This window comes from Sturnira hondurensis, unplaced genomic scaffold, assembly GCF_014824575.4.
Source record: "Sturnira hondurensis isolate 20B ecotype Veracruz unplaced genomic scaffold, ASM1482457v3 Scaffold0021354, whole genome shotgun sequence".
Classification (NCBI taxonomy): domain Eukaryota; kingdom Metazoa; phylum Chordata; class Mammalia; order Chiroptera; family Phyllostomidae; genus Sturnira; species Sturnira hondurensis.
Genome location: NW_028093985.1, coordinates 2,014,221 through 2,031,449, shown reverse-complemented (window position 1 = coordinate 2,031,449; position 17,229 = coordinate 2,014,221). Strand labels below are relative to the sequence as shown.

General features: G+C 42.2%; 1 protein-coding gene across 3 annotated transcripts in view; it reads right to left on the bottom strand.

Annotated features, from left to right (window-relative positions):
* ARHGEF28 (Rho guanine nucleotide exchange factor 28) overlaps nucleotides 1–17,229 on the bottom strand; it is a 281,452-nt gene that overhangs the window by 111,474 nt on the left and 152,749 nt on the right. The window contains exon 1 of one of the 3 annotated variants that reach the window (XM_037032060.1): nucleotides 6,845–7,154. The exons of the other annotated variants lie outside the window; for them this stretch is intronic. Within the exon in view, the coding sequence (XP_036887955.1) occupies nucleotides 6,845–6,929 (85 nt within the window). The 5' untranslated portion in view covers nucleotides 6,930–7,154. Of the gene's footprint in view, nucleotides 1–6,844; nucleotides 7,155–17,229 lie in introns of those variants that run through there. 3 annotated transcript variants of the gene reach the window in all.

The following is a 17,229-nucleotide window of genomic DNA, read 5'->3' as shown; positions in this document are numbered from 1 at the left end:
ATGAGGACAACTACTGCCAAGCATGCCCAGTCGCAGAGCAAGCTCAGGCAGCACGGCCTGGGTATTTCAGTGTGAGAGTGGATCCCTCAGATCCCATAGGCCTCTGAGAGGAGCAGGAGGTGGCTGAACCAAGCACTGGTGGCCTGCCACGGGGCCCACCATGGTGTGGAGGAAGGGGCACTGCAAAGATGTTTTTAGGGGGGCACCTGAGCCAGTGGCTGGGGTAGAGAGTCTAAGATTTCTGTAGTGTAAGAGCCAGGATGAGGCTAAGTCAGTGAAGAAAAATCACCAGGTCCTGACCAACACCAAGGAGAGGCTACGACCACAGGACCCTGGTCACAGATGTCAGGACCCCAGGAATAAAGCAATTGTGGCCGAGGGAAGAGCCCAGCCAGCAGCTCTGCAGCAGAGACCAGCAGGACCCAGAGAGCATTCAAAGCAGGGCTGGCCTCCTCCCTCCCCACCACCCTCACCAGGAAATCACATTCAATACCAGCCTGGCAAGGAAGGGGAGCAGGAAAATGAAATCTGACAGACCGGACAGTTTACTTACAGAGACTGAGCAGTTACAGAAAATGCCTATTTTCATTATTGCATAGGACCAAATTTTAGACTAGAATATACCCTTTTTCCTTCCTACTGCCTAGACAGTAGGACTTTGTAACAGAAATCAGATCTATTATAGATGAAATAGAGAAAGAAAGGCAAACTGAGAAGACTCTGAGTGTAGTATGAGTGAATCACAGAACACTTGCACTAGGCACTGCCTGCTTTATGCCTTCCAGGCCGGACAGGTGTGAAGGTGGGTCAGCCAGTCTCCTATCTCCACGGAATGCAGTGTCTTAGGGTGAGAGAAATTAAGTAAGCTGCAATTCAGTAATGGGAGGGCAATTACAAAATCATACACAAGCAAACACAAGGGACAAAATAAGGAACTCTGAGGGAATCCAGGGAAGGCTTCCAGGCCATGGACCCTCAGGCTAAATCTTTGAGAACAAGTTGGAGATTTCTAGCTGGAAGAAATATTTATCTGAACTTGCTAAAACAAAAATTAAATGGGGAGGGGAAAGATTTGTTGGAAATGTGTGAGGGCAGCCCACAGAACCAAAGGAATTGAACATCGGAACCCTGAGCGGGAGGCACCTGGCAGCAAGAGAGCCCCAGAGAACAGAGCAAGGGCCCAGAGTCTGGCAGGGCCCTGTCTCACCATGGCTTCTGCTTGTATGACTGCAGGACTATGCAGCTAATCGCTTCCACTCCAACTCTTCCTGCATGCCACCCAAGAAGGAACCTATCTCCCTCCAAACTCCAGTTGGAAGAATCCCAAGGGAGGATTCTGATTCGCCAAGTTTGGGTCATGTGCTCACCCCGGACCAAGAGCTGTGGCCAGGCAGCACAGGTGCTGTGCTTGGCCCACCTGGGTCAGATGCCCGGCCACTGCATCCAGGGAGGCAAGGTCACGTGAGAAGGGAGCATTTGGACCCATAGCCAGAGCAATGGGAGGACCACCCACAAAAGAATGTGAGAGCTGTTCAATGAAGGGATGGAGGGTGCTAGGCCGACAGAACTGGCCGCCCAGAGCAGTGCAGCACTTGGCACCGCTCTCCATTTCTGCATCACTGTGAGTTCCCAGGGCACAGCCAGACTACTTCCCGTGGCCTGGATGCACTCTCTGTATGCTTCTCCCCATCTGCTTGGAGGGACCACCTGCCCTTCACCCCTTTCATGATACCCTCAGGCTGAACTGGTTTCTTCACCCTGAACTTCAACAGTAATTTGTCTTGACCTCTCCTATGGGACTTACCACTTCCTGCCCTAATATACCCAAACAAACAGCCATTGGTCCTTCCCCCAAACTGAGTGGTAGGGAGGAGTCTCCTGAACAGAAGGTAATGAATGGGAATGGTGCCTCCCTTCCATTTGCAGGGATTAAGGTAGAAACAGACCTTGCCTAAAAATGTGAACTAGCCCAAAATAAAGAAAAAAAAGTTTGAAATATTTGGCAAAGTATTTGTTTAACTGAAGGAATACACAGCTATGTGGTTTGGCAACAAGCTTCCAATGGGAAGGGCCTCCTTCCCTCTGCTGACAAAGGTAGGCTGCAGGCAGAGAATGAAATTGAAACTGCTCCGTGTGAGCTTACACACTATCTTCACTGTGAGCCAACTTGATCTGAGCACGTTAAGTCACCTTTACAAAAAATGGTTCTCTTCCTTAATAAGAATTTCTTTAGCGACATAGTCCTCCTCTGGTACTCAGGCATCCTTGGGGGAATTTCTGAATTGAATATGCATAAGCACATGGAAGCTCATCAGGGTAGTTAGTGAACTTCATGGGAGACAGTAAGGGAGGGCAAGAAAGAGGAAGAGAACAAATAAATTCACGAGATGAAAGTAATTCACCTTTAAAAATTATCATTAAACCTTCTCAAATGTCATCATTCCTTTAATACCTACTGTGCCAGGGACTATTTTTCAGACCATGTACCTGCTCTCCAAACACTCAAACCCATGAAGAAGGCCAAATCAGTGGTCTCATGATTTCCATCTCCATTCCCAGTGCACTCAATCTCTCTAACTACCCCTCTGTCTGGGACTAAGTCGTGAACTTTCCAGGATACAATGGAAGTGTTCCCTTCCCATCATTCCCCCAATTTGTCTTCAGCCAACTACCCGGTGCTCCGGTCATCCGTCGATCTTCTCCTACCTAAACCCACAATGTGTGTCGGTACGTGACACCTGTGCGTTTGGGTGCACCACGAGGTAGAAACAGCATCCCGTTTTGCTCCTCCAGAGTTTCCACTGTCTCTTCCAATCTTGGTCAAAGGTTCACCAGACAGGGAAGAGCTAAGAAGGTGAGACACATTGGCACCTTTGAACATAAGGTAGCCGGCTACCCATTGAAGTTTACCCTCCCTCACCTCTACTAAGAGGTGGTGAAACATACTGGGAGGAATAAAAGTTCTGAACTCAATGTCCCAGGTGTTGGCCTGGCTCCACTATGTATTAGCTCTCAGTCTTGGGCAACCCATTTCTCCACTCTGAGCCCCAGCCTTCCGATAACAAATGAAGATGACATCCACGTCTAACACACAGGTCTTTTACAAGACAACATGTGAAAAACTCCTCACACACAAGTCATTCATTCATCTCCTTCCTTATTCTACCATGAGTACTGTTCCCTGAAGTCTCTGGTGTGGATTTAGTTATAACTCTAAAACTCTCTAAGACTCAGTTTCCTCCCATGTAAAACAGAGATAGTATCTCTCTTACAGAGTTATTTTGAGAATCATATATCATTTATGTAAACTAAATACCAGAGCCCAGTAAATAGTGGTTATTATGATTAATAAAGTACCACATAAATATTTTAGTCATTTTGACTATGACTACAGAAAATTTGACATTTCAAGGTCATTAAGCTTTCTGATAGTCATTCCTTCCTTTGGCAACCACAGACTAGCTTTGCACCAGCAAGAAAACAAACAATAAAAAGCACTCCGTCACACTGTGTGTCACGAGAGAGGGGCTGGGGTAGGAGACAGTGAGAAGCCACACAGTAGGTGAAAGGCACTGAGTACACTTCAACATTCCCGAGGTCCTGATGATTTATATTAAAGAATTTGTCTTAAAGACCAAATGATAATAATGGGAAACTTAGTAAGGTCTAATCCTGATATTGTTAAATCTTTGATTAATATACATTACGGTTTTTTGGTGGAATCTCCTACTGAAAACAAAACCTCCAACAAAAAAAATCCCAGCATCCCCCGAGTCCTTGAAGCACAGCAGTCACAGAGGCACCCGCTCCTGTCACTGACCAGGCCCCCGCACAGCCTATCCCGGGGCTGCCTGTGAAATGGCCATGGGAACCTCTGAGAACCCAGGAGTATGTCTGAGGCAGCTTGGTTTTCACTGCTTTCATCCCCTCCTTACATCACATTCTCCTCTGGGCACTGGTCATTTCCACTGGCCCTGCTTGTGAGTTATGACCTGCTTTTTCTTTTCTTCTGAAGACATTAAGAGTAAGAATGTCCTAGATTCACTTTTTGTTGATATATAAGTATTGGTGGGTTTCTGCTAATCTAGATCTCCTTTTATTACCAAACCCTCTAAATTCCATTTCTCTCTAAAGAAGTCAGTTATGGGTATGAATATATGTGTCCATCAAAGAACAGCGATAGTAGGAGCAGAAGGGTTATTAACAGAAAGATAATAGAACATAACAAGGAGGGTCAGGGCAGCAGGAGAATAATAGAAAATAAAAGAGAATGTTTCTGGCCAAATATGAGAGGTTTGTTAATAAATTAGAAATCCCAAGTCCACAAAAACTCCTTCATGATTGCCCAGGTAACAAGAACCTACATTCTGAGAATGATGTTGCTAATGATTAGAAGGAAGGAAAGAATGAGAAGGAAATTCAAGTCACCTTAGTTTTAAAGGTTAAAATAATTAGATCATCCTCTAAGAGACAGGAGAAAATAGTTCTTCACAAACTGATTATCGCACTGAAAAAAAATCAGCTTTCCTGGTGTTTCTTTCACCACATGGAGGTGGCATGTCTGGATTTGGGGGGGGGCCCACTCCCAGTGCTAAGACCCCTGCCAACAAGGACAGTATCCGTCCAGTTCCCACTCTGCCCCACCCTCCAGGACGGTGCCTGGCACTCTGGAAGTGCTTGTGGAACAGGTGAGCAATTCCTCCTGGGGCCTCATCACCCTCACCTGTAAAATGCAGTCTCCTGAACCAGGAGATGGTGCTGGGACCCTGTCCAGCTAACATTACAGCATGACCAAACCCCCTCTTCACAACTAGGTCGTGACCCCTGGAAAGCATAGGACACTGTCTGACGATCCCCAACTCTCTGCAACCAACCGTATTTGCACTTGTCTTTTCTGTCTTAGCAGCTAATAGTTAATCATTTTCATATTCCGGTACCTGCTTTCACTTGAATCGAGTTTAATTTACACATAGCTATGTTATGACTTTCTGTTGCAGCTCAAAGTGGCTGGGCTCCAACTTTGGATTTCAAAGGAGAGCGTGATTAATGCATTCCCTCCAACTCCACTGGACTCTCAAGGTTCTTCACTGGCCTCCTAATCATTAACCCCACGTCTCCCCAGTTGTTCGGCTACCCAGGCCCCCAACAACATAGGCATCTGGCCAGCCAGCCAGACAATGTAAACACAAAAACATATTAAGCAGGTTATTCCCCCCAATTTAACTGGGTTGGAAACAGCAAAAAGAGGCAGCAGTCCTACAGGACACGGAACCTGCCCTCCAGAAGCTCTCCATGCACCCAAACCAATAATATTCCCTCCAAAGCACTACTGACTCAGTGTAGGCCCCCTCTCAGAGTCACTTCAAGTTTTTAAATGTTTTATAATTTAGAAATAATTTCAACCTTGCCGAAGACTGGAAGAATATGAAGAGCATGAAGAACACCAATATACTACACCTTGACCCGGATTTACCTATTTGCAGCACTTGACTCCGTTCTCTGTGTGTGCTCAAACGTGCGTTTACATGAGCAGGTTTGTGCTCCCTCACAGGTATGTTTTTCCCTCTGAAACATTTAATGGCAAGTTGCATACATTATGCCTCTTTACTCCAGAAAAGATGAAGTTAAACTTTAAAACAGCGTAACAGGAAAACAGAATATTGTGTAATCTTTTTAAGTTCCCATGACAGAGTTTCAAGGATGGCCGCTGAGCAGCATGGGAGATTTGTTCAGGCTGAGGCTTTCTACCCACTCCAATGTTCAGCCCGTCTTCCCCCCGGGGCTGGCCTTGATCCCAGCCAAAGAGCAAACAGACACACACACCCCTTTATTTTAGAAGAAGGAAAAAATGATCCTTGAAGAGAACCAGGTGTGTTGACAACTGCCAGCCCCCATTTTCCTCTGGGAAAACTACGGGGTGGTGCAGTAAGTCATTCTGCTCCCCAATAACAATGACACCCACTTTCAGGAACACCTCTTCTACTTGTAAGCTCATGGAAATGTTCCTTTCTCTTTAAAAACAACCACATAAGGCCCTGCACAGGGCTGCCTTTTTTGTTTGGGTAACTCTCAGAAGGCAACAATCACAAAACCCCGAGCCCAGCGAGGACGGCCAGCAGGTCCTCAGGCACCTTCGCTGCACCCAAACGCCAGCTGGGCCCTGGGTTTCCAAGGCCTGCACCACAGCCGTGGGTTGCAGGTGAGGGGAAACAGCTGGTGTAAGCCCGCACTGGGTGGTAAAGGACTTTGCATACTTGGTAATTATTGTTAATAACCTTTGTAATATATAACTGTGTCCCCTGGAGAGAGACAAGCCTTCTTTTTGAAATTAGTTTCATAAAGTCCCTTCCTTAGAGCATCTATAAAATAGTATTAAAAAAGAACAACTGTTAAGCTACAAAATATTTTTTTAAATGTTAACATGCACTCGAGAACTCAAACACCGAAGGCGCAGAAGCTGGCTATCAAACGCGGGTGCAGCCCTCCTCATGACCCGCAGCGGCCGGCACTTTCAGATCAGCAGAACTCTCTATTGTCAAGGTAACTCTGATTAAGTGAATCCCAAACATCTGCCTGGTACTACACTCTCTTCTTTAAAAAAAAAAAAGAGAGAGAGAATTACACAAAATAGCAGAAAGGTAGATTCAAAGCGAAAGGAACATCAGAAGGAGTAGAGTTACCTCAGGAGCCTACATGTATTTACATAGCGAGAGTTTTATAAAGACGAGCATAAACACGCACTTCATCAGCAAACAGCCTGGCAAAGGAATAAGGAAGAACAAGGAAAGAGTACAAAGATGCCCGGCTTGGCTCTAAAGGAAGAAAAGGAGCCCCCGTGCTCTACCTTGTTTGGATGCCCTCCGTCGGATCTTCATTTTGGGGAAGGAAGGCCACGAGTAGTTAAAAGGTGAGTCTGAGTCAGAATCCATCTTTCTGTCTTGGTGAAGTCGACAGATACAGCACTGGGGACTCGGAAAGAACTCCGGCGTCCCAGCCAGGAGGCGAGTCTCCCATGTGATGTAAAAGGAAGGAATGGGGCTGAGGGAAAAGCTGGCGAACACGGGGAGGGAGAGGCAATAAATGTTTTGCTTCCTTCAGGCATTCAGGCATGTAGACCGAGAAGGAGGCTGTAAATATTAAAGCCAAACTAGGGAAGTAAAAGAAGAGAGAGAGGGAGCTAAGAGGCGCGCTGGTACATCACAGCCCAGTTATTCAAAAGGTCGTCGGGAGCCAATGAATCATTAACTCCCCTCTTCTGGTTGCTGGAAGTGGGAATGAAGAAGAAAAGTGACTGGGAATTGAAAGAGCTGCTTGTGATTCAAGAAAAGCTTCCAAAAGCAGGCAATTGTTTTGATCTGGAGCTCGAGTATCATTTCTCAGAAAAGCCATCCTGTGCAGCATTAGATAAAGGTTGAGGTTTATACGTGTGGACATCCAGGAAGAGCCATTCACGGGCAAATGAAGGCCATCGCACCCAGACAAGGATTTTTCTAGAGCCATCCACTCTATCATGCCATCGGCAGGGCCGGCAGCTCTTCAGATCTAGGAGCCAAAGCAGCTCCCATCATTCATTTAACGTCCAGTCTCCCTACCTTTTTAATCCTGAAGTGGTGGAGAGCTTTACATTTCACACAGAACTGCACTCCTCTCATTAAATTCAGGCAAAGTCATCTACTACTATTTAGCACAATTGAGGTATTTTCTCAAATTGTCACCAAGCTTGGCTATTGATCATAGGGATTTGGGTGCCTGTACAGCTCTGCTCTAAACTTGCATTTTGTCTCAACAGAGCTGGTGACTAATTTACCACAAACCAACAGTTCTTACGCAGTCTCCCTGAACAACTCTCCAGTAATTAGCATTCAGGAGAAGCCCATTACTGCCTCCCCATAAATTGTGAAGCTGTTCAAACTTACTTCCCTACTCCCTGGAAGCACACAGATACACGTGCCCCAAATAAACTCAAGCATAGCAACAAAGACCTGCGGTGGGAAAAAATATATAGCCCAAGTCTCATAGGGGAGTCTCTTTCAAGCATTTTTTAGTGGTAGTAATAGCAAGGAGTATTGCGTTTTGTTTTGTGAGTTGGTCGGACACCGAAATAAACTAATGGAGAGTGAAAGTAATAGGAGGATTTGTTCGATCCTGCAGATTGGGAACGTGACAATGTATGTCTTAATTAAATGCATGTCCTTACCTCAATTACTTCCCAAATTGTTGGCACTACCGTACAATGCTGTATAAGGAAATAGAAGCATAACCTGCTTCATAACCCTCTCTGTTGGACAGACATGGTGGGGGAACACAGACAGAAGTAGAGAAAGAAGCCACTTAATTTCAAATTCATACAAAAATCACCATGTTTTATATAGTTTTATGTTTTTGTATGGTTTTATATGTTTTTATATTTATGTATAACACAACTAGAACAAAATATGACTAGAAAAAATTGCAAGCATTACAACTATGCAAAAATAAACAATACATTTCTATTTTGTGGCTTTTGATTTGCATAATCGTGTATTATTTCCTACTCATCAACTAGGTACAACTGTAACGATAAACTACTCTCAACACTTAACATTACATCACAGGGTATTAGTCCATATGGATCTTTAGTGAGAAAATAGATAAAATCTTGTAGATGGGTGTTTCCACTCACTCTCAGTTTTAGGACTTAGAACAGCCCCAGAAACACTGTAGGCATATGCTGAATGAATGAATGAATGAATGAATGAATGACTTACACTTATTGATCTCAACTTTCGGGTGAGAATCTTTACATAACAGCTGTAGAATTTTCAATGGCCTTTTAACTGTAAACATTTACTTTGACAAAAAACTACATGAATTCCTAAGTGCTTAAACTCTAAAGTGCTTAAACATACATCTGTATGAGTAAACATACATCTGTATTTACTCATCACAACTGTATCTATATTTGAAAAAAAGTCCTATGGGTGGAGAAAACCCCTTTTTCTTTAAGGCTCCAGGCAATGCTTGGGGTGTGCACAGGTCCATGCGCCCTTGGGCTACCTGGGAGGTACCCACAGACCAAAGAAAGGGAACCTCCCCCAGTACAGACAATCACCCAATTGAAAGGAAAGTGTCAGACCAGGAGATACTATTGTCTTTCTCTCCTTCTCATGCAAGGTGAAGCTTCAGAGCCACTTAACTAGGACAAATGCCAGGTCAGCAGCTACTGGAGCAGGTGCCTCCTCTCCTGACCATCAGTAAGAGGTAAGAACTTCAGGACCATCAGACAGAGAGCTAGCTATGAAAGAACCTTGTAGCACACATTTCTATTATTTGAGATTCCAGGCAGACAGATCTAGCTTAATATAACTTTCCCCAAAGCATAGCCCTGTTGACCAATTTTATAGCCATTGGTTATTGATATGAAAATTATCCTGACAATAAAACTACTAGAAGCACCCCACCAATGCATGTGAAAAGCCTGACAAGAAATTTCCTAATCTCATTTGCCTTAATATTTATCAACATCTTTTAAAGAATGAAATTATTTCCACTAATGAGCCATACACAGTTGACATATAAAGTATCGATAGAAAATACTTGTGTTTCTACAGCCCTTTTAGTCTTAAGGCCAACTTGTTCTCTTGCTCATCCCAAAATTTCTCCTGACTGTAGGTCATTTATCCTCATCTTCTATAGAAACAGACTATTTTTTCCATTGTGCCAATATTTAAATTCATTCAAGATGTTATTTATACCTCATTCTTATTCAGTGGGTTAATTTCTTTGCTTTGTCTGGCTGATTGCAAGTGCAGTTGGCGGAGTTCAGTGATATATACGCAAGGCCACTCTCTCACCAAATATCAGACAACCATTACAATGCAAGTGTGAATGATTTCATCAGCTTACCGGGCCTCCTTTAATTACAAAATCCTTTACTTAGAAAACAATCTCCACATGGCTACAACCACCCAGGACAGATGCTGCCGCCTTGAAGGCTCAGCTTTCTGGAAGAGCCCTGGAGAAGAGAGACATCCCTTGATTCTCTCCTCGTCTAGAGAACAGGTTGCCCACCTTTTGACCTTGATAAAATTAAGTCTCCTAAGAGAGTTATTTCTATTTTGATTGAATTACAGTATTTTAATACAGTTTAATTACAGTTTTTTAATCCTCCTATTGGGCCTCAAACTCCTGGAGGGTAAGAATAGTGTCATAAATCATATATTTAAGGAACCACGGCCCAAAAAGAAAACCACAAATTTTTGGAGTCATGTATATGTATCTGGGCTCAAGCACTGGCTCCATGTCACACAAAATGGGACCACGGCTTCTGTAATTCAGAGATTTGTGAGGCTCAAATGAGGTAATAGTAAAGAACTTGACCTAAGTGTTCAATAGGTTTTAGCTTAAATATTAAAGTGTCTCTTTCATTATATTTCTCTTCCATACTAGAAACACTGACCTATTCCTACCCAAACCTCAGAATAGCTTGATTTTCAAAACGGAGTCATGGCAACATGGAAAGAAGTTCCAAAAATATCAGACCAGGTGGATTTGTTTTTCTTTTCTGTTCCCTTGTTTGCTCACCAGAGACCACGGTTTTTGACATGGCTGGATACCATTCTTGAAAAAGTCATAGTAAGTACAGAGCAGAGGAGGCAAGACCCCAAATTCCAGAACAAGCCTGTCCTGGATAACTTCAGCCAGTCCGGTGACAATTAAATGCAGCCTCGGGTCCCAGCATTAGGTGCAAATCAGAGAGGGTCAAAATCTTCCTTTAAAAATCTGCTAGAAGGACACCATGTCTTCGAAGTTCAGCACAAGCAACTCTTTGTTGAAGATCAGCATTACTTTGGCTGGGCACCCAGTGAAGTGTTTGGCTTTTAGTGAGAGGCCATGTTATATAGAAAATGAGGACCTTCCCAAGCACAACTCACACCCATGGGGTAGGATGTGCTCACTTACGAGAAGCGTGGTGGGAGCAGCACATTCGCATCTCAGGTGTCACCCTCACACGATGACATGAGGCTCACTGAGTGCAAACATGGGTGGAGCCAACCAAAGTCTCAATTATTGTTCTTCCTGCCTCCCCATCCTGTTTTGTGTTTTTAGCAGAGCCCATAAAATTGAACTCACATACATCACACAGGAATTGGGAGCTCGGTGTCATAAGTTGTCCTAAGTTAGAATGCTGGGATTCCGCCATTCATAATATCACCTCACTTTTATTTTTTAGGAGTTCAAATTGTTCAAATTAAATTTATTAGGGTGACATTGATGAATAAGGTTATTTAGATTTTAAGTATGCATTTCTATGACACATACTTTGTATATCGCATTGTGTGCCCACCACCCAAAGTCAGATCACCTTCCATCACCATGTATTTGACCCCCTACCTTTTACCACCCCCATACCGTCCTTCCCATAATTGACATACTGTTGTCTGTGTCTCAGTTTTGTTTTTTCTTGTTTGTTCATTTGTTACTTTATATCCCACATATGAGTGAAATCATACTTTTTACTTAACTTTTTCTGACAAACAATTCAATTTAAAAAATGGGCAAAAGACCTGTACAGACATTTCTCCCAAGAAGACATACAAATGGCCAACAGATGTATTGAAAGATGCTCACCTTGACTAGTTATTAGGTAAATGCAAATCACAAAAACAATGAGATACCACCTCACACCTGTCAGAATGACTAGTATCCATAAGACAAGTAAAAAGTTGGAGAGGTTACAGAAAAAAAGGAACCCTCGCTCACCTTACTTTTAAAGTAAGATTTTTTAATTTCTCATCTACCTTTATTACCTTGATTTATTTCAACAAATAACCCACATCTCCTTGAGAGGTTCTGATATACCCCCTTATATCACTCCATTGTCTAAGAAAAAATAGATAAGATCTAGAAATCTAGCAAGAGGACATTACTTGTATAATGGTCTACCCACATGTAGTATTAAGAAGGAAATACCTAAAACACTTCAGGCCAGGAAAATAATAGATTTTCTCACTAAAGCAACTTATTAAAGAATTACGCTGTCAAAGCTTCCACCAGCATTTTGTATTGCTACAGATATTGGCTCTACTCAGATGATTCTCTTAAGAGAAAAAGATCCTTGGTGAATACCATGTTGTTTTAAACACTGAAGTTCCTGGGCATAACCTGAAAGAAAAGAATTAGGACAAGTTGGCTAAGTTTTTTTAAATAATAAATGATGAGAAACTTTGGAATTACCTTGGAGAGGCAGCTGAGGAGCGTGGATGTGAGGGGCCCTGGCAGTGGGAGAAGCAAGGCCACGAGCGATGAGTCTGAACAGAGAAAGGACTGAAGGAGTAGGAAGGTGTCTTGTAATGGTCTAAGGAGAAACAATTCCTTGTGGTAGGAAGAGCCCAGACTCTTCGGGACAGCAACATCTACAATTACACTTGAGGGTTATTCTGATAATGGTCCAACTCCAATTTTCCCAAATACGCCAAAAATGTTTCTAACATACTTATCCACAAACATTTTTATTAGTTTTAACATTCACAGTTAAACTTGTTGTTCTGTAGACTTTCATTTGGTTACTCACATGTAGATAACTATGAGGTATAAAATAAGCAAAGGATTTAAATAGTTTAACATAAACTCAAAACTGTCAATGATGTAGTTCTGAAGCCAAAATTCACACATGTAACGTCTTGTATATGCTACTGGATGGAATGGTGTTGCTTCTAGGTCCTCTCAACTAACAGGGTGGAAAAATATATGTGTGAATATACACATATCTACAAATACTTCTCTATACAACCATGCATCTCTACATTAAGTAATCCTGAGTGCCTATTGATACCTGCAACGCTACTTCATTAGCATATGAATCATTCTAACCTCTGCTCCTTGCTTATCTATAAACCCCCACTCCAAGATTGAGAAACCTGGTGCCCACTATCCATAATCCACTTATTTGGTTGTTCCTGTCCTGTACTGACAATGGATCAGAATTGTTAACCAGTTCCCCATGGGAAACAACTTCATTGCCTGGATGACAGTTTCTTTCACCTTGATTCTTATCGACCCCACTCATTTCCCCAGGTCCTGAGGTCAGCATCCCCCTACAGAATAAGGTATTTTATACGTTTTTAGTGGTTAGATTTTTTTGTCACATTCTGCATTTCATCACAGGATCCTCCAACTCCTTAATCTTTTTTATGTGTGCACATGATCCTTTCCTGTGTCCATACCTTCTACGGGTTTTGACAAACGCAGGGTCCTGTATCCAGCACTGCAGTAGCATAGAGAGCACATCCACCACCCAAAACCGACACCCACAACCACAGGATGTGCAGGAAAGCCTGGAGCCCACTGGAAAGAGCTCCCACTGCCAAAGCCAGAGCACTCTGAACAGCACTTAAAGTAGTCCCAGATGACTACCCACAGTATAAAGTAAGTCCCCATGAATCCACACTGACATAATAACTGAATAGAAGTGGGAGGATACAAGTCTCCCATACAGAAGAACTCCAAAGAGCTTCTGTAGCCACTTTCTCCACAAGGAAGTATACAGATAACTTCCTACCCATGAAGTCTGAGGCACATCGTCACTTCCTTCTGGAGAGTACAGTATGGAAAGAGCGGTGGGAAAAGGGCAATTTCACCAGTTTCAGAGGAATCTGACAACCTTACCTGGGCCAGGTAATCGAGGTCATCATGGACAGTGATAAGCGTATACCGTTGATTCGACATAATGAACACAGCACTTTACCTCTGTGGACTCCCTCTCAGAACCCACAACCCCGGTTTAATGACAGAAAAATACCATTTGAGAGACATTCTACAGAATACCTGAGCAGGACTCCTAAAACTGTCAAGGTCATCAAAAATAAGGCAAGTTCGAGAAACTCTCACAGCCAAGAGAAACCAAAGGAAACACAACTAAAGGTAATGCAGTGTCCTGGGACAGAAAAGGAAATTAGATAAAAGCTTTAAAAAGTCTAAATGGCCCGGGCTGGTGTAGCTCAGTGGATTAAGCATGAGCCTGTGAAGCAAAGGGTTGCTAGTTCGATTCCCAGTCAGGGCACATGGCCGGGGTTGCAGGCCAGTTCCCAGCAGGGGACACACCAGAGGCAGCCATACATTGATGTTTCTCTCTCTCTCTTTCCTTCCTTTCCCCTCTAAAAATAAATAAATAAAATCTAAAAAAAGTCTAAATGTATACTTTATTCAACAATAATGTATCAGTGCTGGTTTACTGTCAACAAATGCAGCATAATAATATATGATGTTAATAGCAGGAGAAACTGGGGAAGTGGAGAAATGGACAAATGAGGACTCTTTGTATTACTTTTATAACTTTTCTGTAACTCTAAAGATCTACTTTTTTCAGAACAGATCCACTGTTCTAAAAAATAAAATTAAAAAATTTTCAAGTATGGAGATGAAAACCACAGAATCTATGTTGCTTAAATGTTTGAAATTCATGTTAAAAGAATGTTTGCATCACTTGGATGTATAGAATTTAAGTCAAGCAGAAAATTCCATTTCCTTCTGTATAACTTTATTAAGTGAAGTTACCATGTAACTCTGAGGGAACTGATTAGATCATTAAAAATTACATGCAGAAAATAATTTTCATTTTTTTGAAACGATAATGTGTCTTTGGGGTTAATAGCTCCCAAGAGCTAACCCCAATGAGAAGCTCCCGTGCGGCACCTGTGGGCAGAGGAGTGCAGCCCAGTTAGATCAGCGGACATGCTCTTGGCAGACAAATCTCAAGAACCTGGACGACACCCAGCCAGCTCACTTGAAGTTCTTCTGTCATGTTCTAGATACCTTTAACTTCACCCTTTATTCTGATCTTTTGTTTGTGATTTTAAATATTATAAAGAAACAACAGAGTATTTGCTATTGGGTCTCCTATTTGACCTAGAATTATGTCACTTCTCTGTATTTTTAGCTACACGTATTCTTCCGCAAAATTCTCATTTAGAGAATAAATGCTGTTGGCTTTCTTGCCTATGCCTGAAGTACAGGGCCATGTTTCATAAAAATGCCTTCTAAATTGGCCACTCTAAAAGTTAAAGCAAACTGTCCCAATAAATTGTTAGAGCTTGTCCTGCCTGGCACGAAAGCTTCCAGAATCTTAATTGCCCTCAAGTCCCCTCCGGGGGCTTAACCACTGACACCCAGGACGAAGCGGGCCTAAACGCGCACGCACACACACTCACACTGCAGTCACACCCACAGCCCAGGATCCTCCACGAGGGAGGTGTTTTCATTACACGTCTGTGCACACAGGTTTTCTGAAACGTTGCAACACCTGAAGGGTGGAATTTTAACTTTCCATAGAAAAATTTTATAAATGCTATTTTCAGAATACAGTTCATATTTTTCATTTGTTTCATAATTAGTTGTCATTTCCTAAATTGGTATAGCTGTTTGGAATTTATAAGTTAATCATTTGATTTAAACATCAACATAGAATCTTTAGAAATGGAACCTGTGGGATTAACTTATTCACTAAGCTTCTTTATTTGGAGTTGAAGATACTATTTTGGAGAATAAAAAAAATCTAGAAATCAGAGAAAAAACTGCATCTCCCCTCCCTCAATTACAGTTTAGAAACTAAGGTGGATAGTGGGATGAAAAAGGCGATTTGGACTATATCACAGGTACTAAAGCCAAAAACATCAGGCATCATTGTAAAGCCCTAATAACGTTAGTGTAAACCCAACTTCCCTTCACCCCAGTGGGTGCACCTCAAAGTCAATCATCTCATTAAGGTTCAAGTAGTTAAAGTTTTTCAATAACTCTTCTCCAAAGTTTTCACATTTCTCACACATCTACAATGATTTCAACGGTGATAATCATTGTAAGTCTGCAAACCTAATACAAATTGGCTTCCATTGATTGCTCTTATAATCCAAACTCCAAAAATATAGAAAACCCAGTAAGTCAGGAGTGATTTCAGAAGAGCAAAGTTCCCTTAAGTTAATGAACTTTGTCCGTGGTTGTCAACCTGGGCTGCACTTGAGAATCACCCGGGTGCCTTCAGAACTCTTGAAGTGCAGACTACAGTCCAGAACAATTAAATTAGACTTTTTTAGGGATGGATCCAGTCTCTGGTATCATTATGGATCCACAGTAACTCACTGAAATTAAAACTTGAGGAGTTTAGAACCACAGGATAACCAAGTGCTTAGGTTAGCAACTCCTCACTCACTTTCATTCGGCTTTTTTTTTTTAAACCTTAGTGAGCAAACATTAAGTAGGACATTAGACCACCACTGCTTTCTAGACTTGCAAATTACAATTTAAGATAGGAGTTTTTTTTTTAATCAGGAAAAAGGCAGTATGATGGACTATACACTTCCAGTAAGACTTCAGTTTCTTCATGTTCCCTAGTCTATAGTATGTATTAACCTAAAAATTCCCAAAATTCTTTCTTCTAATTTATGGAATAAAATAAATACTGCTAATAAATACTCCAATTGTCTAATTTAATAAAAAAATGCTTTACTTGCATTCCACAAGGGGAATTTGACCCAAACAATGAAGCCACAAATATACAAGGGCAGGACATTTGTGATAAGAGAACAAAATTGAGCTTATAATACTCAATAGAATTCCAGTAAGTCAGGAATTTATTCTACCAAACACAGTTTTTAAAACTTCAACAAGTGCAATAAGAAAATTTCACTGAAGTTAATTAACAAAAGGAATAAAATTTGAGTCAATTTTTTTACAGATAACTTCACATTCCCGTTGGTCTTCTCGGGATATTTCTCCACCCCCAGACCCTTGACTTCTTTCTTTCCTTCTTCCTTTCTTCCCTTCCTTCTTCCTTCCTTCCTTGCTTTCTTGCTGCTTCTTATTTTTATTTATTTTATTAGTTTTCATTGAATTTGTTGGGGTGACACTGGTTCACAAACCCACACAGGTTTCACGTGTACAACTCAAGAAAACAGCACCTGAACACTGCATTGTGTGCCCATCACCCCAAGCAAAGGTTCTCCTGGTCCCCATTTTCCCCCCATTTGCCCACCTCCACCTACCCCCACCTTGCCCCCTGGCTGTCACCACATTGTTGTCTGTGTGTCATATATATGGTTTTGCTGTGGGGTTTTTTGTTTGTTTGTTTGTTTGTTTTGCTTAACCTCTTCATCTTCTTTAATCCAATCCTCTAAACCCCTCCCCTCTGTCAGCTGTCAGTCTGTTCCCTGTATCCACGCCTCTGTTTCTATTTTGTCCATTCAATTTATTTTGTTC